Source organism: Hylobates moloch, unplaced genomic scaffold, assembly GCF_009828535.3.
Source record: "Hylobates moloch isolate HMO894 unplaced genomic scaffold, HMol_V3 SCAFFOLD_35, whole genome shotgun sequence".
Lineage (NCBI taxonomy): Eukaryota > Metazoa > Chordata > Mammalia > Primates > Hylobatidae > Hylobates > Hylobates moloch.
The window spans coordinates 1,846,678-1,873,247 of NW_026652310.1; the positions used below are offsets into that span (position 1 = coordinate 1,846,678).

The 26,570-nt window shown below is 40.5% G+C and overlaps 2 protein-coding genes and 1 long non-coding RNA gene across 8 annotated transcripts in view; 1 reads left to right on the plus strand and 2 right to left on the minus strand.

Moving 5' to 3' along the window:
* The window catches only part of LOC116463406 (myeloid leukemia factor 1), a 40,447-nt gene extending 39,790 nt beyond the window's left edge, over positions 1-657 (minus strand). For both annotated transcript variants that reach the window (XM_032146492.2, XM_058434622.1), the window contains exon 1: positions 504-657. In XM_032146492.2, the coding sequence (XP_032002383.1) occupies positions 504-550 (47 nt within the window). In that variant the 5' untranslated portion in view covers positions 551-657. The remainder of the gene's footprint in view (positions 1-503) is intronic.
* Positions 658-805: 148 nt separating this feature from the next.
* LOC131382507 (uncharacterized) lies at positions 806-19,617 on the plus strand. Of its 4 annotated transcripts, none has more exons than XR_009212045.1 (7): positions 806-1,104; positions 1,627-1,679; positions 2,181-2,232; positions 2,745-2,836; positions 3,809-3,905; positions 17,765-17,930; positions 19,449-19,617. It is a non-coding gene; the product is annotated as an uncharacterized LOC131382507 (long non-coding RNA). The 4 variants fall into 4 exon arrangements; XR_009212043.1 differs by having other exon boundaries at positions 806-1,080; positions 1,596-1,679; XR_009212044.1 differs by having other exon boundaries at positions 806-1,080; positions 1,596-1,679; positions 17,768-17,930.
* The window catches only part of LOC116463394 (serine/Arginine-related protein 53), a 454,054-nt gene continuing 438,546 nt past the window's right edge, over positions 11,063-26,570 (minus strand). Inside the window, exon 11 of one of the 2 annotated variants that reach the window (XR_009212041.1) lies at positions 11,063-11,348. The gene's annotated coding sequence lies outside the window, so the exon portion shown is untranslated. The remainder of the gene's footprint in view (positions 11,349-26,570) is intronic. The other variant, XR_009212042.1, reaches the window with a different exon arrangement.

Here is a 26,570-nt window from a genome sequence, read left to right on the forward strand (position 1 = left end):
AACCCTTCCCCTCGCCTCACGCCCTCAACCCTTCCCCTCACCTCACGCCCTCAACCCTTCCCCTCGCCTCACGCCCTCAACCCTCCTCACTCCCACCTCATGCTCCCAAACCCTTCCCTCACCTCACACCCTCAACCCTCCTCCCACACCTCACGCTCCCAACCTCCTCTCCCCACCTCACGCCCTCAACTCTCCTCCCCCCACCTCCCGGCCTTAACTCTCCTCCTCACACCTCACGCCCCCAAACTTCCCTCTGCGTACCTCACGCGTCCAAACCCTCCTCTCCACCTCATGCGCCCAAATCCTTCTCTTCCCTCTCACACACCCCTAAATCCTCCTCTCTCTTCCCTCCCAGGCCTCTAAATCCTTGTCTCCTTCAAACCGCCTCCAGAGTTACCCCGAATTCTCTCTAGCCGTCTAAAACTCGCTCTTTTCCCTTAAAATAGCTCCCCTCGATTCCTTAATTCCCGCGCGACCGCGGACTCCTGGCTCCCGTAACTCACGAGAAGAAGGGGTCATCCTCAAAACTGCTGCTCAGCATCCTGAACATTCTGGCTCTGTCTTGGGCGGCGGCAGCCGCGGACAAATTGGAAAAACGATGTTAACTCGCTGCGGCCGCGACCGGAGCCTGCCTCTAGCACGGACGACGCCTCACTCGCCGTGGCGCAGGCGCTGCCCGCCGGGAAAGGAGGTGCGTGTCACCGAGCTGCTTTCCCATTGGACATTGCTCTGTGACGTCACCAGGACGAGGGGGGAGCAATGCGCCGCTGCCCTGGCAACCGCAATCAACACAGTGGAGGCGAGAAGTCTGGCCTTGCGCCGGCCGGGCAGCTTTTCGCCAAGGCTCCTGTGGGATGGGATAGCTTGTTCTCTGGGCTGCAGGAACCAAAACATTAGACCACCTTTTCTGTGACCTTGGGCATGCCGCCCTCGGTTCCGAGCCGCAAGTCTTTTTTTCGGGGAAAATGAAAAGGGGTCAAGATTTGGACCAGATGACACCCAATGTCCCATTCAACGGTCGCATTCTGTCATCCAAGGAATTAGTCCTGTATCCGAAACATTCTCTGGTAGTCAAAAGCTGTGAGCAAATAATAAGAAAAAAATGTGCGAAACGTTTTTTAGTACAGTTAGCAAATAGTGTACTCAGTTGTTGAAGGAAATGGGATGAAGCCTATCAGATTTCAACAAACTTGTTTACCTCTTGAGAAAGCTGTTCTCTTTTCGGTTGTCTTTCTGTGTCTCTCTTTCAAAGATCAAGTCTCACTGCGATGCTGATATGTTTTTAACACTTCTCCAGCATTTCTTAACCTAACAGCAGGTTTCAGGCACAGGCCTGCAGCAAGCAGCCATATCCAACTAAAATTCCACTACTATATATTTTTGTTTGCATTACATTTATCAGGGAGCTTTCTATTTATGGCAAGGTAACTGATTTTAAATTTAAATCAGTGCTATATATCAAGTGCTAGATTTTGCATTTTTAAGTGAAAAAGTAAGCTATCAAATAGAACAGGTGGGATTTGGATATGGTGGGGCGGGGGGATAGGCAGAGCAGGGGAGGGGAACATCCTGATAGTGGTATTCAAATTACTAAGTTTTAGAAAACACTATCACGGGGCCTTTCAGGAGCCTGGAGATAGATGGAGGAGATGACAGAAGAGAGATTAAGGAGAAGAATGGTAAGAGTATAAGAAAAGAGAAAATACATCTTTCATGTCCACCCTTAATTCAGTGAGCTCCCCAGCTTCTCTACGTGGCTGTCTTGCAGAGACAAAGGGGAGTCCATGGCTCATCAGAGCCCCCTGGGATCAGGCCAAAGGGGTGGCACTTTGCCAGCATGAAGAAGTGTGCAAGCCCTGATTTGGAGGTGACAGGAGTAGTCAGGGGTTATTTTGAGAGCTGGAAATTTAATCCTTTGGATCTTTTACTCCCAACCCCCCTTTTTTAGCCAAGTTCTCTGGCAGCTTCCTTCTCCTGAGACTGGTGGCATGGGGCAGGGCAGACTTCACAGCCCAAGATGAGATGGCACAGCCCATCCAGGAAAGAGGATATTTTCTTTTCCTCTGGACTCAGAATAAAGCTCAGAGAGCATATACACAAAATTTCTAAAATTTCTAAATAAATTTCAAGGCAAACAAAATTGTTTTACAAGATCTTAATTGCTTTTCTCTTTAAAATAGTACAAGCACAAGATGTGAAGGAGGCCACACTTAAAAAAAAACTTGAGATGAAGTAAGTTATGTGATAAAAGATAGTGTTAAAATAGTTCTGGATTAAGGCCAAGTAAATTTGTAATGTTACCCTCTAGTTTCTGTGGGAATTTTTTTAGAATCACATTGCTATAAAAGCTTTAGTCCAGGCACAGGTTAGTCAGGGAATTAGCTGAAGCTTGTGAAAGCAGTTTGGATCTAATGACAAATGCAAAAAAAAAAAAAAAAAAAGGGAGGGCAGAGCAGAGTTGGCACTGAAGAGACCTTGACATCATTTTCAGAACTGATGGGTAAGAGGTGGAAATGAAAGAAAGGGTGGGTCGGGAGAGAATGAATACTCCAGCATGGGAGGAATAGAGATTCAGAACAGGACTGAGAGGAGAGGGTCCTGGACTTGGTTGTAAATATAATCATAATAGCTAATATTTATTGAATGTGTGTCAGGCACTGTTGTAGGCACTCCATATGCATTACTTCATTGAATCCTCATTAACAGTTTTATGGAGTAGAGATGGCTTTTATCCCCATGTATAGATGATGCATTCAAGACACAGAGAAGCTGAATAAATTGCCAAGGTTCACACAGCTAGTAATTGAACTGAGCTGGGTACCTGGAGCTTTCCTCGGTGAGTGCTGGTTATATGGTATGTGAGTGATGATGAGTCATACTTAAAGATGCAGGATGAAAGCAGGTAATCATTTTTCAAAATCACACTGACAAGCTAAATGGACCCAAACTAAAAAGTACAAAATTCCGTGGGAATATATTCACATCACATAAATTCAATTCTACAAATATTTATTGAGTGACTACCCAGTGTTGGGGACTGATCTACAACCTTAGGCATCATTGAACAAAACGGACAAAAATCTCCGCCTTGCTGGAGTTTATATTCTTGTAAGGACAGACTCAAAATAAACAAAATAGAAAATAGCATATTGTAAGGTGATAAGTGTTAGGGAGAAAAGCTGATCAGGGTTAGGAGTATGGAGAGGTGCAATTATAAATAGCAAGTTTTGAAAGTTTCCCCTCACTAGGGGGAATTTGAGCAAAGACCCACAGGAAGGAAGTGGATGTCTAGTGGAAAAGCATCCCAGACCAGTGAAATCCTAAAGTAGCATTTGCCTGGTATATATAATGTACAGTTCTACTCATATGCCTTAAAACTCACCTTCTGAGTGAGGAATGAGATGAGCCAAGTAAACTGAAAATTGCCTAATAGGGTAATAGCTTTCATTTACACTTCTTATGTTCCAAGCATTGCAGTAAGTGCTTCACATATGTTCTCTCATTTAACCTTTACAGCAACCATGTTTAATATTATGCTTATCCCTATATTACATATAAAAAAGCTGGGACCCAGAGAAATTCGATAATTGAATTTTGATAATTGATTTGAAAGTTGATAATTTGATTAAATTTTGATAATTGAAATTCGATGTCACTCAATTCAAACCCAGATTTGTCTTACTCCAAAGCCTGTATTCCCACCACCATCCATACTTTGCCTCCGTATTTTAAAAATTAACTATTTATGGAGCAAATATTTGCAGTAAACTATTTTACATCTATAATCTGTAACTACACTGTTGCTTAGGTTTCATTTGGAAGGACACTGACTAAGGAAAAACAGAGAAAAGCATGAAACCCAAGCCAACTCTGCAACTCTATTAAAAACACCAAGACTTCAATATGTAAGTGATTTCATGTTTCTTTCATTAATTTATCAAATACTTATTAAGGACTAGTAATATCCCAGACATTATTCTAGACATTGAGGTTACAAAACTCCCTGACCTTTTGGAACTTACATTCCAGTGGACAGCTCTTTCCCCAGCTAATTTTACAAATACTGTTACAGCACCTCAGAATTTTCATAATGTTTCTGAAGACATTATCTCAAGTGCCCAAAAGAAAATAAACAGGCTTTTGAGTGCTGAACTGCTAACTTAATTATAGCTTTCCGGAGCCATGAGTATTAGGCCATTACAAACACTTTTACCACAATTAAGTTCAATGTGTCTAGGGTTTCGTTGTCCTAATCCCTTTGTCTTAAACAGTGCACAGAGGCCCTCTGAGAATGAGATGCCATAGCGAACTCACAAGGGGTTATGGGACAAATTTTGAGAGAAACTTGGCGTGTGTTAGACATTGTTCAATGTGCTAGTTTAGGGCAGTTCGCGTATTTCAATATCAGATTGCACTACATTGTTTTAGATGATGTCATATCATTGGAAAGGTAGGTTTTTGAAAGTTACTATGATGAAAATGAAGTACCTCTCAATGTGGAACAGGAAAGATTGGTGGCAACATTCAGTCTGTTTCTAAAGTTTGAAAAATTGTGCTATGCTAGGCGGGCACCCATCTGTTAGTATGATTATTTAAGAGTTATACAAAAATATGTTTTTTTTTCAATTTATGTGCATTATTTTTTAAAGTTACTGAGTTTTTAGGTCAGAAATACGCTGTTTGTATCTAAATTATACAATAACGGACCTATTCAGTATTTCTTTAGACCTAGGGGGCACAATGAAAAAATTACTGAGGAACTAAGGGCTCACGAACTAAGATAGTTTAGGGACCTCTGTCTAACCCCACAATCTTTCTTTCAAATTAAAAAGAAATTTAAAATATCATGCATTCATTTTCTAAAAAATATGTTTCATTTTATTTTTCGTGTTTATCTTCTTTCCAGTCAGCTGACTTACCAGTTCTTTAACGGTTTTGCTTTATATCCTTTTGAAAGATGGGAAAATGGTGCATAGCAATTAAGTGACCTATAAGAGCATAGATCCCAAGGTCTTCAAACTCCCAGTAGGGCTGCCTCTAGTCCATATGGCATCTTTGCTCAAATTAGAATAAGTGCCTCCCTCTCATGATACTTCCATTAATGAGAAATTTGTCTTAATAAATAGACAAGGCTGTAATGTATATGATTTGACTGGTGCTTGCTTAGGTGTTGTATACATGTCCATGGCAGCGCTGTTCCTAATCTTCGATTCTTTCTGCTACATAGGAGTTAATTGAGTGCCAAGCTTCATCCCCAAACTCCCAAACTCATGTGCAAGAAATGTAATTTTATTTTCCTGCAATCAACCTTAATTTATCTTCTGGGCTTACATTCCACTGGGAGTCACTCCCATTTCCTCTTCCAGGGAGACAATGCCAAGGTGTAGTTGGTTGCTAGCCATGCTGCATTCCTGAAGTCATCCTTATTGCCCTCACTGGGTAGGACCAAGGGCACTAAACATCTCACTATGTGTGGCACGGTCTGGCACAATGAATCGTCCTTCCCTAAATACCAATAGCAGTCCTCTCCTTTTAAGAAATACACTCTCTAGAGCAAATATTTCCTCCAGTGAAATAAAAATTTAAAGAAGAACAAATATTTCCTCCAGTGAAGTAAAAATTTAAAGAAGAATTGAGTTAACAAAGGAAAAAAGTGGCAGACTTTTAAAGTTGTATTTACTTTTACAGCTTTTATCTGTAGATGTGTATGCCTATGACTAGTGGTTTATTTTGCACAAATTATAATTGAGGCATATTTTATTTTGAAAACTATTGAGTAAATACCACTTCTGGAGAGGTTGGTAACAAGAGATTGGCTTTAGTGAAAAGATGCTAGAGGCAAGAAGCTGGGGCTCTGGGCCCTGGAGTTGGGTCCTAGAATTCAGGTGGTAGTAAGGGAGTATGTAAGAATTCAGGTGGCAGTGAGGGTGTATGTAAGCAGAGGAATGTTCTATTTCAGTGATGGATGGGCAGAGTGGGTGAGGATGACAGAAAAGTCTGGAGAGGAAGTCAAGATCTGCTATTGGGTCAGGGCTGAGCCAAAGATTATACTGTTTAATAAGCATAAGCAAAAGTTTTGGCCTTTCCCTCATTTCTTTGATGTACATCTTTGAGGCTTGGATACTTAGGGATGTATTTCATAATCTTTTAAAAATAATCCTTTACTTTCTACCATAAGGACACATACACATGTATGTTCATTGCAGCACTATTTACAGTAGCAAAAACATGGAATCAACCTAAATACCCATAAACGATGGACTAGATAAAGAAAATTTGGTACATATGCACAATGGAAGACTACACAGCCATAAAAAAGAATGAGATGACGTCTTTTGCAGCAACATGAATCCAGCTGGAGGTCATTATCCTAAGGTGATTAATGCAGGCACAGAAAATCAAATACTGCATGTTCTCACTTATAAGTGGGAGCTAAACATGAAATACACGTGGACACAAAGAAGAGAACAATATACACTGGGGCCCACTTGAGGTGGGAAGGTGGAAGGAGGGTGAGGATTGAAAAACTACCTACTGGATACTATGCTCATTACCTGGGAGATAAAATAATTTGTACAACAAACCCCCGTGACACACAATTTATCCATGTAATAAACATGTACCCCATGAACATAAAATAAAAGTTGAAAAGAATAAATGAAATAAAATAATGATTTAGATAAGTGCTAATTTCTATTCAGTAATAGTTCCTGTTTAAAAAGTATCTACTGGGCCGAGCGTGGTGGCTCACGCCTGCAGTCCCAGCACTTTGGGAGGCCGAGTTGGGCAGATCACAAGGTCAGGAGTTCGAGACCAGCCTGGCCAATAGGGTGAAACCCCACCTCTACTAAAAATACAAAAATTAGCCGAGTGTTGTGGCACGTGCCTGTAGTCCCAGCTACTTGGGAGGCTGAGGGAGAAGAATCGCTTGAACCTGGGAAGCGGAGGTTGCAGTGAGCTGAGATCATGCCCTTGCACTCCAGCCTGGGCAACAGAGCAAGACTCCATCTCAAAAAAAAAAAAAAAAAGAGAAACAAAGTATCTACCAAGAGTTTTGTAAACTTTTATCCCAACTAATTCTCTCAATAATGCTATGAAGGAGGCATTATTTACATTTTGTGTGTGCAAACACAGAGGTTCAGGTAGGGGAAATGATTTTTAGCTTGTATGGTTCAACTATAAGTGGCCTTCTAGCTAGTGAGTGGTTTAATGTGAATTCTGATCCAGACCTGACCATTTTGAAGGCCATTCCCTTCTCACTGCACCCATAGCCAACTCTCATGATAATGAAAAAGGACTTGATGTTGTGGAATTACATAAACGTAAAGCTGCTGGGAGTATCCAAACTTAGGTTGTTTGGTTTAAGTACATAAAGAAGTTTTTCGATTTTCCTGAAAAACAAAACAAACAACACTGAAACTATCATTCAATGAATAAAACAAAGGCTAATAATTTGAATGGCAATGTCAAATACAAACATACCAATTTTTTTTGGTGACAAAACTCCAACTTTCCACACAGTCCGTAATGGATTCATGTGCAGTTGATGAATGAAAGTCCACATCCAAAGCTTGCTTAGTCTTTACAATTTACGTTTTAAATTGAGGTATATCTTAAACATGGTAAAGTCTACTACACTTCAATGTATAGCTCAATAGCTTTTTACATATGTGTAAACCTATGTAAACAACACCCAGTTGAAGATATAAAGCATTTCCAATACTCAAGAAAATTCCCTTGTATTCCTTTCCCATCCATGTCCCTCTAGGGTAACCACTATTCTGAGATTTGTTTCTTTCACTTAACGTTATGTCTGCAAAATTCATCCTTGTCGTTGCTGTCATTGCATGTAGCAACAGTTTATTCTTTTTCTTTGCTGTATTCTAGCATATGAATTTGCCACAAGTAATTTACCCATCTACTGTTGATGGATTTTTTGAGTGTTCTTTTTTTTGGCTTAAAAAATAAGGCAACTATGATCATGCTTGTGTTTTTCCTGATTAAGTTTTAAAAATCAACTTACATTCAGCTATTCTTGAATCTTTATTGTCATTGAGATTCTGAAACCTTTTTTCTACAGACAGTAATTTTTTAAGAAAGATTTTTCTGTTGAGTCAACACCTTGATAGTTGCTACTTAGAAACACTTCTTTTAAAAAATAAAAAATCTTAGAATTATAGAGCCTAAAACAAGTTGAATAGTAGAAAGCACTCTTTAGAAAACACTGTTGAGGTCATCTGTTCTCAGGAACACTTTAATGTGGCTGTCTAGAGTGTTATTTTTAAATCCTTGATAAGATTTGAAGAGAGTTCACACTGTAGTTTGGAGGCCCCACTGCCAAGGCAATCAACTGAAGTCTGTCCAGAGGACAAGTAAATTATTTTGGAAAACATTAAGGACTTGAAATGCCTTCATCTCTTTGTCATATGCTTGGATGTCTTTACTATTTGAAATGGTAGGAATAATCACAGAAGAATTGTTTTTAATTTCAAGAAGCTAGAAAGGACACAATAGTCATTATAAGGCCATGTAAGTTTTAATGCCATTTGTGATATATATATTCTGGGGTAACAACGTAAAGGGGAGCTAGGGAATTGAGAATGAGTGGCTCCAACCTGTACCTGATTTCCTTCCAATTCATATCTCCCAAAGACCTAGAAATTCCCTTGGGAAACAGCCTCCAGGAAGGCTCACACTGCTGAATGGCACTGGCAGCCTGTTGGGAGAAACAAGACAGAGAAGGCCAGAGGTTGCCGGGCGGGGACGGGGTGGGGGTGGGGGGGGGTGGAGAATATTGGGGTCTGCTGTAGGTTGTTAATAATAAAAGATAAAACCTATGTACTAGGCACATTAATTCACAAGTTTTTTTTTTCTTCAACTCCTACTTTAAGCTCCAGGGTATATGTGCAGGATGTGCAGGTTTGTTAAATAGTAAATGTGTGCCATGGTGGTCTGCTGCACAAATCAACCCACAACCTAGGTATTAAGCCCAGCATCCATTAGCTATTCTTCCTGATGCTCTGCCTCCCCTCGCCCCAGTGTGTGTTGTTGCCCCCAACGTGTCCATGTGTTCTTATCGTTCAGCTCCCACTTATAAGTGAGAACATGTGTTGTCTGGTTTTCTGTTCCTGCAATTCACAACAGTTTTATTACTATTTTACACAAGGGAACACAGGTTTGAGAGAATTAACTAATTTGCAAAAGGCTGTATTGCCAGAAAGTGGAAGAACTGGGATTGGAACTCAGGCTGTCTGACTGTAGAATCTGGGCTCTTAATCACTGAGTATAACCTCAGTTGGCCCCACCCACTGCCTAACACACAGGAGACTAGCTGTCTTCTTTACCTCCAGTTGAGGGTAGGGCTTTACCTAGAGTTGGAGTCAAAAACACAAACACCAATAGGGATCAGACAAGTAAAAGTGTGAGGCAAGTGAACTAGGTAAGATTATAAGGAGAATAAGAATTAATAATAATAATAATGCCAGGCACAGTGGCTCACACTTATAATCCCAGCACTTTGGGAGGCGGATCACCTGAGGTTGGGAGTTTGAGACCAGCCTGACCAAAATGGAGAAACCCCGTCTCTACTGAAGATTAAAACAAAACAAAACAAAACAAAAAAACTAGCTGGACATGGTGGTGCATGCCTGTAATCCCAGCTACTTGGGAGACTGAGGCAGGAGAATCGCTTGCACCTGGGAGGTGGAGGTTGCGGTGAGCTGAGATCACACCATTGCACTCCAGCCTGGGCAACAAGAGCGAAACTCCGTCTCAAACAAACAAATAAACAAACAAAAAAAGAGTTAATAATAATAATAATAAAAAGTAACATTTGTTGAGTTTCTGCTGTGTGCCAGGCAGTGCTCTAAGTGCTTTACAAATTTTAACTCTCTTAATCCCCTAAGTGATCTAATGAGATAAACACTCTAAGTATGCCCATTGTGTATAAGAGGATGATACAGGTCAGAGAAGAAAAACTGCTTGTTCAAGGTCACACAGCCAGAGGACCCCAGCTCTTATCACTGTGCTGTATATTCACAGGAACCTGGCATGGTGGGCACAGTTGAGCACTGCAGGTGGCTTGCCTCCAGCAGAAGGAATACTCAGCTCTAGATGATTGCCCTGAAGAAATTCATGCCCACTGGTAATATGGAATTGTATATGAAATCTAATTTTTTAAAGTTAACAATTAATTAAAAACAAAATAGCAGGCCAAACAAATCTTTGGGTGAACCTGGCCCATAGGCTGCAAGCCTATGATCTAGTTAGAGTGAGTTTTCATGGCATGAAAGAGACACGTGATCCCGGTAACATTCACGTACTGCCTTTTGAGTGTAACTCAAAACTATGTTGATGGCAGGTCTTGTGTTGTGAGAGCTGAGAAGCAAAGTGCCCTGACTCCTAGCAGTAGGCCTTTGTGAGTGGACACCAGTTACCAACCATATCAGTGAAGGGTCATATTTTAAAATTCCAGGGCCATGAGATAGTTGTTTTATTTCTGCAGGATATTTAGATTACAGATTCATTTTTTCATTTGGACCACAAAAGGTTAGCATAACTTTATCAGGTTCTGGGTATTACATTACCCTTTTAATTCTCTTTAGTCAGTCTTAAAATAGATTGACATCATTTTGGTCTCTGCTTCAAAGTGCCTGCCTTTCAATCTCTTATTTATGAAGACAGTCCTCCCCGTGTAGCTTTGCAAAATTAGACTCTAATAATGTATATAATAAAATATCAAAGCCCATATTTCCATATAAAAACAATCTATTATAAAGGTGACTGACTGCTTCCAAATTTTTTTCTGATAATATTAGTCATTTGTTTACTTGTTACTTGTTTTGTCACCTATTGTAGAGTCATAGGTGTTAAACAAAAAACTTACTAGGCAATATTTTTAAGAGAGTCTTTCTTTTACCTTATTTTCTCTCCTTCAAGCCTTTATATTTATATTGAATATGTACTCTAGGTTCTCAGGAAAAAAAAATGTTTAAGCATTTTATTAGTCTTTTAGGGCTGCCTTAAGAGAGTACCACAACCTGGTAGCTTAAAACAACACAAATTTATTCTTTCACAGCTCTGAAGGTTAAAAGTCTGAAATCAAGCTGTTGCATGGCTATGCTTCCTCTGGAAGCCCTAGGGAGGAATCCTTCCTTGCCTCTTCCTAGCTTCTCATGGTTGTTGATACTTAGCTTGCCTTGTATCACTCCAATCTCTTCCTCCGTTATTACGTGGCCTTCTCCCCTGTGTGTCTCTGAGTCCAGTTCTCCTTCTCCTTATAAAGACACCAGTCACTGGATTTAGGACCCACTCTGATACACCATGACCTCATCTTAAGTTGATTATATCTGCAAAGACATTATTCCCAAATAAGGTCACATTCACACTTTTCATGTGGATGTACATTTTAAGGGAGGGCACTATTTAACCCAGTATGAGTACCTATTAGTAACTTGTACAAAAATAATCAGAATAGCTACAGAACAAAATCATCAGTGTTAATTGTTATATAAGACTTGAAATACGACCCAACAATCAGCTGGCAAACTTGAAAGTATATGACTTTACAAAATTTTACAGTACGCATAGTGGAGATTAACTTCATTCCTTCCACCTTCTTACCTATTTGCATTAGTCTGTTTTCACACTGCTATAAAGATCCTACCTGAGACTGGGTAATTTTTAAAGAAAGAGGTTTAATTGACTCACAGTTCTACATGACTGGGGAGATCTCAGGAAACTTACAATCATGGTGGAAGGCAAAGGGGAAGTGAGGCACGTATTACATGGTGGCAGGCGAGAGAGAGAGAGGGGGAAAGCACCAGAGACTCGTCAAACAACCAGATCTTGAGAGAACTCATTCACTATCACGAGAACAGCATGGGGGAAACTACCCTCATGATCCAATCATCAGTTCCACAGATCTTTAGGACAGGGGCAAAATGCTACCACTTTCTTTGCTAAAGCATAGCAAGAATGACCTTTACTCCAGTTCCCAATAAGTTCCTCATCTCCATCTGAGACCACCTCAGCCGAGACTTCATTGCCCATATCACTATCAGCATTTTGGTCAAAGCCATTCAACAAGTCTCCAGGAAGCTCCAAACTTTCCCTCATCTTCCTATCTTCTTCTGAGCCCTCCAAATTGCTCCAACCTCTGCCAGTTACCAGTTCCAAAGTTGTTTCCACATTCTTGGATATCTCATAAGAATGCCCCACTACCTCGGGACTAATGTTCTGTATTAGTCTGTTTTCACTCTCCTATAAAGATACTACCTGAGGTCTCAGGAAACTTGCAATCATGGTGGAAGGCCAAGGGGAAGCAGGGTATGTCTTACATGGTGGTGGGTGAGAGAGAGAGAGAGAAGGGGGAAGCTCAGACACTTATCAAACAACTAGATCTTGTGAGAACTCACTCATGAGAACAGCATGGGGGAATCTCCCCCCACAATCCAATCACCTTCCATCAGGTCCCTCCCTTGACATGTGGGGATTACAACTTGGATTACAATTGGAGGTGAGATTTGGGTGGACACAGCCAAATCCTATCACTATTCTACTTTCATTCTTTCTTTTGTCTCATTTCCTCCATTGGCTTGCTGGAATTTCTGTTTTATCTGGTCATATTCTATGAATTTTGATAAAACACCTGGAGCTTTTCTGAAACAAAGATTGGTAGGAATAAATAAATAAAATAATAAAATAACCACTTAATTTTATGGTAATGTTGAGATATTGGCCTCCTTCTGAGAGCAAATTTACTATGAGATGCTTGCTAACATGATAAAGTGCCAGTGTAGATCTCAAAGTGAAGGCTGTAATTGCACAGACCTTTTCACATTAGGTATCTGCATGAGTTATAACTCTTTTGTGAAGATAAAAAGGCTTCTGCAAATTGCCCCAGTGCTGTAAGGACTGTCAGACAGGAGGGCATCTCAAATGAGATTAATGATGTTTGCCTTAATATAAGAAAATTTAGCATAACCAAGATTATAGATTCTGCAGAAACCTGCCAGCACTCATTTATTTTGAATAAATATTATTTTTAATTAAAGTCCTAAGGTAGATTATTCCTGAAATAATGAGATCTACAGTGATTTCCTTTGGGAATTAATGTTCTTTCTTAATTTTCAGTCATTCTGATGATCACAGCTCATTCAATCTTACTCATAGCAGTCAGCTTGGTAGGACATGCTGATTTCCAGCTAAAGGCATGAATAACCCTCTATTTGTTTTTCATGGCACTCTTATTTTCTAATTATCTTTGTCATTGAACCCAAACACTCTTAAAGGTATGTCCATCCATAGCAATATATAGTGAGTATGATTCATAAAATAAGGAAATCACTCACAAAATAAAGCTTCATAAAATAAAGGGAACATAAAATCAGAAAATTATAGTATTGTTATTTTTAACTATTTTAAAAATTGGTTCTGCTTCTTTGCTTGGCATTGTGCTAAGTGTTTTATTCACATCAACTCTAATTCACATGAGAACTCTGCATGACAGAAACTGCTATTCGTGTTTACTAGATCACGACATGGAAGTTCAGGAGGTAGCCTGCCAAAATTTAGCTCTATACCTCATGTTCATAGCATCATGCTATGTAGCCTCTCTACTAATGGCAGTGATCACACAGCTTTAAGAAGCTTTAAGAAGCTGGGTGATCACTACCATTAGTAGAGAGGCTACATAGCATGTACATAGCATTTATATGAACATCAGTATTTATCAGTATGTGGTTCAACCAGATTTTCAGGGACTCAACAGAGTTGGTGTTTTGGTTACTGTTGTGTGTAACAAACTACCCCCAAAACTTTGTGGTATAAAAGAGCCATTTTATTATGGTCACAGATTCCATGGGTTAGAAATCTAGCCAGGGAAATGAAGATGGCTTATCTCTAGAGCCTCAGCTGGGAAGACTCTATGGCTAGAGGGGTTTTCACTCACATGTCTGGTGGTTGATTTTGGTTATTGGTTAGAGACTTAGTTGAGACTGTTAGCTAGAACACTAAAATTCACACTGTCTATAGTGCATGGGTTTTCTCAGAATGTGGCAGCCTCAGAGTAGTTGGTGATCTTGTATGAAAGCTCAGGGCTCCAGGAGTGAGCATCTATATTAGTCTGTTTTCACACTGCTGGTAAAAACATACCCAAGACTGGATAATTTATAAGAAAAGAGATTTAATTGACTCACAGTCCTCTCCATGGCTGGGGAGGGCTCACAATCATGACAGAAGGCAAGAAGGAACAAGTCACAACCTACATGGCAGCAGGTAAGACAGAGAGTGTGTGCAGGGAAACTCCCCTTTTTAAAACCATCAGATCTTGTGAGACTTTTTCACTATCACAAGAACAGCACAGGAGGCCGGGCGCGGTGGCTCACGCCTGTAATCCCAGCACTTTGGGAGGCCGAGGCGGGCGGATCACGAGGTCAGGAGATCGAGACCATGGTGAAACCCCATCTCTACTAAAAATACAAAAAATTAGCTGGGCGCAGTGGCGGGCGCCTGTAGTCCCAGCTACTTGGGAGGCTGAGGTGGGAGAATGACGTGAACCCGGAAGGCGGAGCTTGCAGTGAGCCGAGATTGCACCACTGCACTCCAGCCTGGGCGACACAGCTAGACTCCATCTAAAAAAAAAAAAAAAAGAACAGCACAGGAAAGACCCACCCTCATGTTTCAATTACGTCCCGCTAGGTCCCTCCCATGACACGTGGGAACTGTGGGAGCTACAATTCAAGATGAGATTTGGGTGGGGACACAGCCAAATCATATCATTCTGCTCTGACCCTCCCAAATCTCATGTCCTTACATTTCAAACCCAATCATGCCTTCCCAACAGTCTCCCAAAGTCTTAACTCATTTCAGCATCAACTCCAAAGTCCACAGTCCAAAGTCTCATCTGAGAAAAGGCAAGTCCCTTCTACCTATGAGCCTGTAAAGTCAAAAACAAGTTAGTTACCTCCTAGATACAATGGGGGTACAGGCATTGGGTAAATACAGCCATTCCAAATGGGAGAAATTGGCCAAAACAAAGGGGCTAAAGGTCCCATGCAAGTCCAAAATCCAGCAGGGCAGTCCAATCTTAAAGTTCCAAAATAATCTCCTTTGACTCCATGTCTTGCATCCAGGTTACACTGATGCAAGAGGTGGGTTTCCATGGCCTTGGGCAGCTTTGCTCCTGTGGCTTTGCAGGATACAGCCCCCTCCTGGCTGCTTTCATGGGCAGAGTTTCTGCTTTTCCAGGTGCACAGTGAAAGCTGTCATTGGATCTACCATTCTGGGGAATGGAGGATGGTGGCCCTCTTCTCAAAGCTCCACTAGGCAGTGCCCCAGTGGGGACTCTGTGTGGGGACTCACACCCGAGATTTCCCTTCTGCATTGCTCTAGCAGCAGTTCTCCATGAGGGCCCCACTCCTGTAGCAAACTTTTGCCTGGGCATCCAGGCATTTCTATAGTCTGAAATCTAGGTGGAGGTTCCCAAACCTTAATTCTTGACTTCTGTGCACCCACAGGTCCAACACCACATGGAAGCTGCCAAGGCTTGGGGCTTGCACCCACTGAAGCCACAGGTCGAGCTGTACCTTGGCCCATTTTAGCTACAACTGGAGTGGCTGGATGCAGGGTATCAAGTCCCTAGGCTGCACAGAGCAGGGGGGCCCTGGGCCCCACCCATAAAAGCATTTTTTTCCTCCTAGGCCTTTGGGCCTGTAATGGGAGGGGCTGCTGCAAAGGTCTCTGACATGTCCTGGAGACATCTCCCCCATTGTCTTGGTGATTAACATTTGGCTTGTTACTTATGCAGATTTCTGCAGCTGACTTGAATTTCCCCTCAGAAAATGGGTTTTTCTTTCCATTACATTATCAGGCTGCACATTTTCTGAATTTTTTTGCTGTTTCCCTTTTAAAACTGAATGCTTTTAACAGCACCCAAGTCACATCTTGAATGCTTTGCTGCTTAGAAATTTCTTCTGCCAGATACCCTAAATCATCTCCCTGAAGTTCAAAGTTCCACAAATCTCTAGGGCAGGGGCAAAATGCCATCAGTTTCTTTGTTAAAACATAGCAAGAGTCACCTTTACTTCAGTTTCCGACAAGTTCCTCATCTCCATCTGATACCACCTCAGCCTGGATTTCATTGTCCATATCATTATCAGCATTTTGGTCAAAAGCATTCAACAAGTCTCAGGAAGTTCCAAACTTTCCCGTATCTTCCTGTCTTCTGAGCCCTCCAAACTGTTCCAACCTCTGCCTGTTACCCAGTTCCAAAGTTACTTCCACATTTTCGGGTATCTTTACAGCACTGCCCCACTCTACTGGTACCAATTTACTATATGAGTCTGTTTTCACAGAGCCAAACCATATCAGCATCCCAAGAAAATTAGGCATAAACCTTTACTGAACTAGCTTTGGAAATTATGCTGTGTCACTTCAGATGTATTCTGTTGGCTACAACCAAGTTACTAAGATTTACAGAGTCATGTAAGGGGACATACATCTTCACCTCTCAACGGGAGAGGCATCAGAAAGTTTGCAGACATGTTTTATAGCACCATTACAGAGAGTATCAACTCTATTATATATTGTTACTTCTTGGTATGGGGTTATCTAGTTCTTTTTTGGATCCACTTTCTGTCCAGCTGCTTCCTGGTGACCTATTTCATTCCCAGGAAAATAAGAAGCAAGGAGAAGCTCCAGGCAAATGCACCTCTATTACCAGCTGGAGCTTCTGCCACTAATTTCTAGGTGGTCTTCTGCCTTGATAAGTTGGCGAGAGAAGAATAGAAGCATCGGCAGACCCTTTTCAACCTTTTCTCTGGAGGACAGAGGCACTCAGACTATACCTTTTGTTTCCCATAGATCATTTCTCTTGGCTCTTCAGGACCAAGTACAGGCTGAAAACATTCATATTTATTGCTTCACTCACAGGAGTTCATGCACCTGGTATCCAATCCTTTGTAAATTAAAAGATTTGTTGATAGGAAGTGTCTGCTGGTGGAGACTGAAATCATGGATCAAAGAATGGTTGGTAAATATAGAATTAGAGTAGAATTAGCCATTTCCATGTGCTTAGAATGTAAGATGAATGAAAGGCTTTTTTTTTTTCTTTAAAGGAGGAAATGTTTAGTTGAGTAAAGACATAGAAACTAATTAAATTGGCAAGGAGGTGATTAGGCACCAGAATTAAATTGATGATTTGGTGTCTCCTTTCCCTTGAGCCCACTCCTTAAGAGATCATACCATTATGACATAAAGTCAAGCTGAAACATTCATGCTAGATCGCTCTAAAAGGGATTCAGTTTCAGAGAGGTACTCTTAACTGACTAGCATTGGCTTGGAATAGAGAGCTGAGGAGCAATGATAATTAGGAATTCTCAGGGACTGTATGTGCTCGTTCACTTCATGTTTGAAATGTTTCTACATAAAGCTATTCTTGCTATTACAATATAACTTTGTGAAAAGAGTGCTTGTCTACTAGCCTTAGGAGAGGTAGGAAAGGGATTATGCCATCTAGCAGTATTCCATGAGTTAATGGAAATTTGAATTGGTAGATGTGCTATGTGGCCAGGTTCTTTTTCAGGATTTAAATATTTTCTAAAGCTTCATAATTATCAGGTATTTTCTGCTATGGATGAACTGAAATACTACCTTTCCAAATATCTCTTGCAACAGGAGAGCAGTCAGTTGATTCAGTTGTAGCCGATGAGGTATAAATTTTAATATATATCTCTCTCTTTTAATTTCGGAATCTCCTTAAAAGAAGGCAGTGCATTCTTCATGGCTAGAGCTTCAGCAGCTATCTAGAACCATATGGTGGAAGCCACTTACTGAGAACTGTGAAACAAAAGCCCGGGTCCCTGACATATGAAGCCACCATACCTACCTTAAAGTGTCTTTCACTTGAGGGAAAAATACATCTTTTTTAGGTAAGCCACTGTTCATTTTTTCTGTCGTGTTATCAAAACTAATTGATATACTTAATTAATCCTAAATGATACAATGCCTTTGAAGATAATCTTATCAGCTTTGGTCCCAGCAGGAAAAGATGACATACTCAAAACCTTAATGAAGTCATTATATACAGAAATGTGGGCAGGGTTAAAGGAACCAATTTCGGAGTAGTAGCTACAAGAAAGTATTTCAGCACCTAGGTCTGAAGAGGTATAAGGAGGGAGCTGTTGATTTAACGTGGTGAGAGCTGTATCCTTGAGAGAGAGGCTAGTCTACAAAAGTTAGAAGAGCAGCCACACCGGCCCGGCACGGTGGCTCATGCCTATAATCCTAGCACTTTGGGAGGCTGAGGCAGGCGGATCATTTGAGGTCAGAAGATCGCGACCAGCCTGGCCAATATGGCGAAATCCCATCTCTACTAAAAATACAAATATTAGCTGGGCATGGTGGTGCACACCTGTAATCCCAGCTACTCTAGGAGGCTGAGGCAGGAGAATCACTTGAACCCAGGAGGCAGAGGTTGCAGTGAGCTGAGATTGTGCCACTGCACTCCAGCCCTGGGGGACAGAATGAGACTCCATCTCAAAGAAAAAAACAAAACAAAACAAAACGGCAGCCACACTGAAACACGGCCTCCAGGGGTACAGATACCCAATTATTTCTCCTTCCTTTTAATTTCCTGACAGTCCCTCCCATTGGCCAAATGCAACCAGAAGCCAGAGGGCAAGGGAAACTGGGTGATGCAGTCTGTGAAAGTCAGCCTCTTGGGGCACCGCAAGGAAAGAGGAGTTCAGAATGATTGTGAAGGGATGATGGAGAGTACTAGCATGCATGCAATTTATCCTAATTACAAATTGACTTTTTAGTTCTTTTTTTTTTTTATTTTTTTTTGGAGACGGAGTTTTACTCTTGTTGCCCAGGCTGGAGTGCAATGGCACGATCTTGGCTCACTGCAACCTCCACCTCCTGGGTTGAAACGATCCTCCTGCCTCAGCCTCCCAAGGGATTAGAGGCTAATTTTTGTATTTTTAGTAGAGACAGGTTTTCGCCATGTTGACCAGGCTGGTCTCGAACTCCTGACCTGAGGTGATCTGCCTGCCTCTGCCTCCCAAAACGCTAGGATTACAGGCGTGAGCCACCACACCCAGCCGACTTTTTAGTTGTTAAGTGGCTTGAAGAAGAGACTGACATAATCTTAATTTGCATGAAATCACATAATTTGAAAGTTTATTGCTGCTGTTCATTTATTGTTTACTAGTTTAGAGGTGAAAGGCACATATCCTATGTCTCAGCAATTCCACTTTTAGGAATCTATGCAGCCATTAAGGAGAATATGGCATATAGCTGTACTGCTTTGGAAATTTATCCAATGCATGTAACCAGGGAAAAAAGTTAACTGCGGACCAATATGTTTCTCATGGTCCTCAGTATGTTGTTATGGTCTGAAAAGCAAGCCCATGTGTAAATATCTCTATACAGATGTATTTGTTTAGGCACAGGGAAAAGTTGAGAAGAACTGTTCAGAATGCTCACCTGGTTGGGAGAAAAAAAGCAGCAGCAGAATAGGAGGGGCAGACTTTCTTTACATTCCACAGTTGGTTGCCTATGGATGACTTTCCTTTCCTTTTATGTTTTTTAGTGTTTTCCAATAAAAAAACTCAATCACAAAAATATGGTAGATCTCACTTAAGAAAAAGCTTAATTCAGGATATAACTTTCATTTTGTGTATCCTTTCATCAGGCTGTTTCCTCTATATAATGTTAGCAAATCCGCAGATTTACTAAATTATATGTGGCCATTTGGTAGCTTGGATACTTACATTATATAATTTACAGAAAAAATATAAATACTGAGAAAATTTTTAAGTACTTAGAAGAAAGATAATTACTTTAGTAAAATGTTGGTCAATCATATTTAATTTACAAATTCCATATTAAAACTGGAATCCAATACTTAAATCCCAATTGAAGACATTTAAACATTAGATTAAAAAAAAATTCCCAAAGTAAAAATACATTTCAAATCTATGTTGCCTTTGTTAGTAAAAGGACAGAAATTTTTGCCACAGATTGTGGTAATTCCAAAATAGTTTTTTCAAAAAATAAGAAAAGCAGCATAGATTTTTATAATCCTCACTTTCAAAGATCTCCAAGTGCTGTGTAAATATCTTTCCAAGGAAGAAAGAAATTAATTGAACAATTTCTCTGGATAATTATATTGCAGTTATTATAGTAAGGTAAAAATACTTAAAAATTGGAACTTCAAGTTAAAGACCTCCAAAAGAAACAGTCTCTGGCATTCTCTAGGCTGTGGTGAACCATAACCTGTTATCAATCACTTGTCATCTTCTCATATTGTTAATTATAAATAAGATACATTAAAATTCTGAGCACTTTGCTGAAAATGGGTCACATGACCTTTGAAACACAAGTATGATTACGGGATGACAAGCATTAATGTGAAAATAAAATTTTTTTTAAAGGTTCAAGTGTTTTTGATAGAGTAGCTATTAAGTAATACAGGGCTTGAGCTACTACTTATGCTCTATGATAGGCATATAAAAATTTTTGTTTTTTGGCCAGGCGTGGTGGCTCATGCCTGTAATCCCAGCACTTTGGGAGGCCAAGGAGGGCGGATCACGAGGTCAGGAGATCGAGACCATCCTGGCTAACACGGTGAAATGCCGTCTCTACTAAAAATACAAAAAAATTAGATGGCTGTGGTGGCGGGTGCCTGTAGTCCCAGCTACTCAGGAGGCTGAGGCAGGAGAATGGCGTGAACCTGGGAGGTGGAGCTTGCAGTGAGCCAAGATTGGGCCACTGCACTGCAGCCTGGGCAACAGAGCCAGACTCCATCTCAAAAAAAAAAAAATAAATTTGTTTTTTAAAAAAACATTTCAAGTATGAAATGTATATATATCAAACATTATAATTTTGGATGATCTTCCATTTTCACCTCGTAATTAGACTGCAGATGATTCAAGTATACAGCATTTTGAGAAAAAGCATTTTTTTCAAATTACTAATAAATCAGTCATCATCTACTGCCTTATCTTCTCCAGATCAATTAGACTTACTGTAGCAGAAAAAGCGAAGAGAAGAGCCATAATATGGCTACATAAACAATCTAGTTATAGAATTTGTTTTAAAAAATCTACCCAATCTTTAATATAGTCATTCAATCCATTGTGCTATTTAAAAAATTTATTTTTCAATTACTTTGATTTTCAATTCAAGTTTATAACACAATTTTCATAGAACATTTACAGAATCTCAGACTGCAGCTAAGGATTTTACTAGAGACATGGGATTTTAGCAGTTTTCATTTATTTATTTATTGTTTAGAGAGAGGGTCTTGCTCTGTCACCCAGGCTGGAGGGCAGTGGCATAATCACAGCTCACTGCTGCCTTGAACTCCTAGGCTGAAACAATCCTCCTGCCTCAGCCTCCAAAGTAGGTGGTACTACAGGTACACACCATTGCACCTTGTTAATTTTATTTTTTGGAGATGAGGTCTTGCTGAGAGGGGAAGCCAGCTGGACTTCCTGGGTCAAGTGGGGACTTGGAGAACTTTTCTGTGTCTAGTGAGAGGATTGTAAATGCACCAATCAGCACTCTGTAAAAAGGCACCAATCAGCACTCTGTGTCTAGCTAAAGGATTGTAAATGCACCAATCAGCACTCTGTTAAATGGAACAATCAGCATTCTGTAAAATGGAAGAATCAGTGCTCTGTAAAATGGACCAATCAGCAGGACATGGGCAGGGCCAAATAAGGGAATAAAAGCTGGCCATCTGAGCCAGCAGCGGCAACCCTCTCGGGTCCCCTTCCACGTTGTGGAAGCTTTGTTACTTTCACTCCTCACAATAAATCTTGCTGCTGCTCACTCTTTGGGTCCGCACCACCTTTAAGAGCTGTAACACTCGCTACAAAGCTCTGTGGCTTCACTCCTGAAGTCAGCGAGACCACGAACCCACCAGAAGGAAGAAACTCCGGACACATCTGAACATCTGAAGGAACAAACTCCAGACACACCGTCTTTAAGAGCTGTAACACTCACTGCAAAGGTCTGTGGCTTCGTTATTGAAGTTAGTGAGACCAAGAACCCGCCGGAAGGAATAAATTCTGAACACATTGCTATGTTGCCCAGACTGGTGTGGAACTCCTGGCCTCAAGCAAACCTCCTGCCTCAGCCTTTCAAAATGCTGGGATTACAGGTGTGAGTTACCATGCTAGGCCTAGTTCATATAGATATATATATGTTCATACATATATGTATTTTGAGACAGTCTTGCTCTGTCACCCAGGCTGGAGTGAAGTGGTATGATCTTGGCTCACTGCAACCTCTGCCTCTCGGGTTCAAGCAATTCTCCTCAGCCTCCCAAGTAGCTGGGATTACAGGTCCCTGCCACCACGCCCAGCTAATTTTTGTATTTTTAGTAGAGATGGGGTTTCACCAGATTGGTCAGGCTGGTCACGAACTCCTGACCTCAGGTGATCCACCTGCCTTGGCCTTCCAAAGTGTTAGGATTGCAGGCATGAACCACCGTGCTCGGCACCTACCTAATATTTTAAAAGATTATAAAGGCAGCCTGAACTATACTTCATTCTTTACACTGTGAGATAACAAGTCTGAACAACAATACAAGATGCTAAGGAGAGAGGGTCAGTTCAGTTCATCACTCTTTCAGCACTGCACTGGGATCATTTTGCCATTCCTTCTCAAGACCTAAAAATAAAATGATTACATTGTTGACTTTAAAGTGTTGTCTTACTCTATTTGTAGTCTTTATTTCTTGAAAGCTGACCTATAGCTTTGGAAGGAGAGATGATAGGTGCCAGTTGGTGGACCCAGAATGGTTACATCAACACATTTTGAAATATTTATACAAAAAAAGAGTTAGACTAGAAAAATTCTGGTCAAGAGTAGGACTAGTAAGATCCCTGCTTAAATTCTAGCCCCACTGTTTAGTTCTAATGCAATAGAGAAGACACCACATACAGTGTACTTCCCTATGACATACAAAAGCCTCTGTCAGCTCAGAGCCATTTGGAGATATAGATCAGAGAAACCAAAATAATTTGGTTATAACATTTATTTATTTTTGCACTGGCTCCAAATAGCTTGAGCAATGTAAATAAACAGACTGCTAAATAGATTTCTTATTTAAGATGGGCTAATTAATTCTTCATTAAAACATATTTATTGAGACCTTCTCTATGTCAGGCATTAGGCCAGATTCTGGGGAAACAATGATAGCCAAAGTAACTTGGAAATATATCATGACAGCATTTTGATTTAGAAAAAACTCACCAAATAGAGTTGAATATATAAATCAATGTCCATCCCTATGATAAAAGGTTAAGATGATTGCAGAATTTACAAAGTGTTTTCTTATATCCATTTGTATTCCTGCTGTGCTCTACTGACTCAAATGTTATCTTATGAAGAGGACTTACTTTTCCATTATTTTATAAAGGAGTTCCAAAGAGTAAGGCTTACAGGAGGACATTAAAAAATTGTCCAAATAATCCAAGCATTGTATCAGTTGAGTAATGGCCAAGAGTTGATTTAAAATCTCTTGTAATACTCACAAGGAATTTTGGGGTAGGGAAAGGAGGAAAGGAAAGAGTAACATGGGTGCAAGCCTTTGATACAAACTTATCTAGAGTTTACTGGCTGAAAATGTCCTATGTCTTATTTCATTTCTAGTTTTTGTTACTATCTTATTTGCTTAAAGATTTTCACTTGATGCACAAATCAAAGGAAAATATGGGGAGGGACCTAACCACAGGCAAATGAATTGTGTTTTTTAGTTCCCAAATGATGCTTTCTGTAACAGCACAGAGTAGAAAAACAGAGAGTAATGGAACACACAGTGGTCCACATGGTTGTGCAAGCCCTTACTGGCAGATGCAGTTATTTTTTAGCGGCATTGGAAGTCTCTTTTCAGCTCCATTGCAGAATCTGTCGTCTTGGCTGACAAGTGGCAGTATGCAAGATTGTTGATGCTTGTGGCCAAATGCAGACTTATCTTATTCAGCTTATTCTCCACAAAAAGAAAGAAATAAGAGAATCAGAGGGTTACTAGGAACCTGAAATTTTGCCTGGATTTTTGATAAGATTGACTGAGCAGGGCCACTTGCATATTTCATGACAGGTACTCTGTCCTAGGTTAAAACTGCAGTAGTTCCCAGCCTTCTAGAATAGCTATAAGGAAGATATAAGTGGGTGACTGAGAGTTCCTGTGGCTCCAGCTTTCTTGTCCTTCAAGACTCAGTTCGACTGATTTCTTCCATGAAGTCTTCCTTAATTTTCTAACTTACAGTAGTTTCTCTCTTCTTTGCAACCAAGTCCTCTCCTCTGCCACTAAGTACTATATCTCTGAGATCATTTACATGTCTGGGCTTCATAACTAAGCCTCTTGAGGGCAGGATCTCTACTGGATTCAGGTATGCATTCCCCAAGCTCATCGTACTGTGCCCAGCATGAACTAGGTACTCAAAATGATATTCATGAATAAATGGGTAAATCTGACTGTGAAGAAGACCTGAGATTTCTCAAGTAAGTAGACGGTAGGTCACTATTTGCAGAGCAGGTAAGGTTTCTTATGACCTTGGCAGGGAAGAAGAGCAGGGAAGGCTGAGGAAATCGCTGGAATGGCAACTATTGACCACGGCAGCTCAAGCACACACATAAACACATTCAAGTTGGAGTATAGCAACTATTTGTTCCACATTTCACTAAGATGTCTATTATGTCAAATGTTCCCTTGGCATAAATAGCAGAAGTTTCTATGAAGGGCTTTCTTTTATGTCATTTTACTGAAAAATCAAAGTAGGCAGGTCTGCAATTAGTATCCTCATTTCACATGTTAGGATGCTGAAGCAAAGAAGGTGAATGATTCAAAGTATTCTGTGCTCATATCTTTAGCTCTTTGACTCCTCATAACTACAGAGTGCCAGGAAAAATGCTCTTATTTCATTTTCCTTGAGAATATACTTACTTGTCAGAAATGAAAACTCAACCTGTATTATCAGTATCCATCATTTTGTAAGAAATCAATTTTCATAAAACACTTAAGGTCTCAGGTATGTCCAAATTATTATCATTAATCAAGTGACATGAAAGGAATTACTCTGTTTTATAGACTCACTATATAAGGATATTAAAGAAGGCTAGCTTGAGTCAGGTAATATGTTTCATCATGTTCTATGCAGTCCTTTTCATTAAATTTGATTTGGCTTGTGTGGTAATATTGTGGTCTTTGATAGGAACGCAGGTAAACGAAGTTAATATATAAAAATGAATCATGTTGAAAACTAGGGAGGAAGGAAGTAGTTACTGAATTCCTGTAGGGATCATAGTTTAGTTCATTAAAAAAATTTGATTTTCGGCCGGGCACGGTGGCTCACGCCTGTAATCCCAGCACTTTGGGAGGCTGAGGCGGGTGGATCATGAGGTCAGGAGATAGAGACCATCCTGGCTAACATGGTGAAACCCCGTCTCTACTAAAAATACAAAAAAAAATTAGCTGGGCATGGTGGCAGGTGCCTGTAGTCCCAGCTACTCGGGAGGCTGAGGCAGGAGAATGGCATGAACCTGGGAGGCGGAGCTTGCAGTGAGCCGAGATAGCGCCACTGCACTCCAGCCTGGGTGACAGAGTAAGACTCCATCTCAAACCACCGCCCTCCCCCACCCAAAAAAAAAACCCCAAAAAACAATTCTGTCACAGGTCAAGCTTCTGTATCTGGGGTACTTGCCACAGAGGAACACTGGTATTAAATATAATTGAAGGTGACCAGATTTTCACTGTTTTATAGATAAGGAAGATCAGGGATATTGAGAAAACTGCCTAGTCCAGGTCCTCTGGAGAATCATTAGTGGCCCAAATGACAACCCATATTCTTGCCCAGACCATTAAAATATACTTTCCAATAGGGTGATAGTACTTCTATAGTTTATAAGTTATACAAAGTATGAAATAAAAATATTTCATAAACTGTAACCCCTTTTTAAAGTCACTAAAATTATATACATCTAAGTTAAAAACCACACATATCTCGGTTCATTTGGGGCACTTTTATTTACAGCCAAGGAAAAAAGAAAACTAGCATCTGTTTCGAATGGGAAAGCATGTTTGTATGAAAACAAATGTTTCATCATCACTTATTTTCTATACTGTTTTCAATTGAGTGTAAGTTTTATATTTTTCATTTTCAACAGAGATTTGAATTTTAATAGTCTCAGAAATATAAAGAAGATGGCATTAAAATGTTCTATATGTTGGCAGTCATACCCTGAAGACTATTTTGCTTATCTTTTGTTCTGAGCTACAGTCTTCACAGAGACTAAATTAGAGTGACTGGACAACAGAAGAAAATAGACCATCCTGGCTAACACGGTGAAACCCCATCTCTACTAAAAATACAAAAAAGTAGCCAGGCATGGTCGTGGGCGCCTGTAGTCCCAGCTACTCGGGAGGCTGAGGCAGGAGAATGGCGTGAACCTGGGAGGCGGAGCTTGCAGTGAGCTGAGGTCACGCCACTGCACTCCAGCTTGGGGGATAGAGCGAGACTCTGTCTCACCAAAAAAAAAAAAAAAAAAAAAAAAAA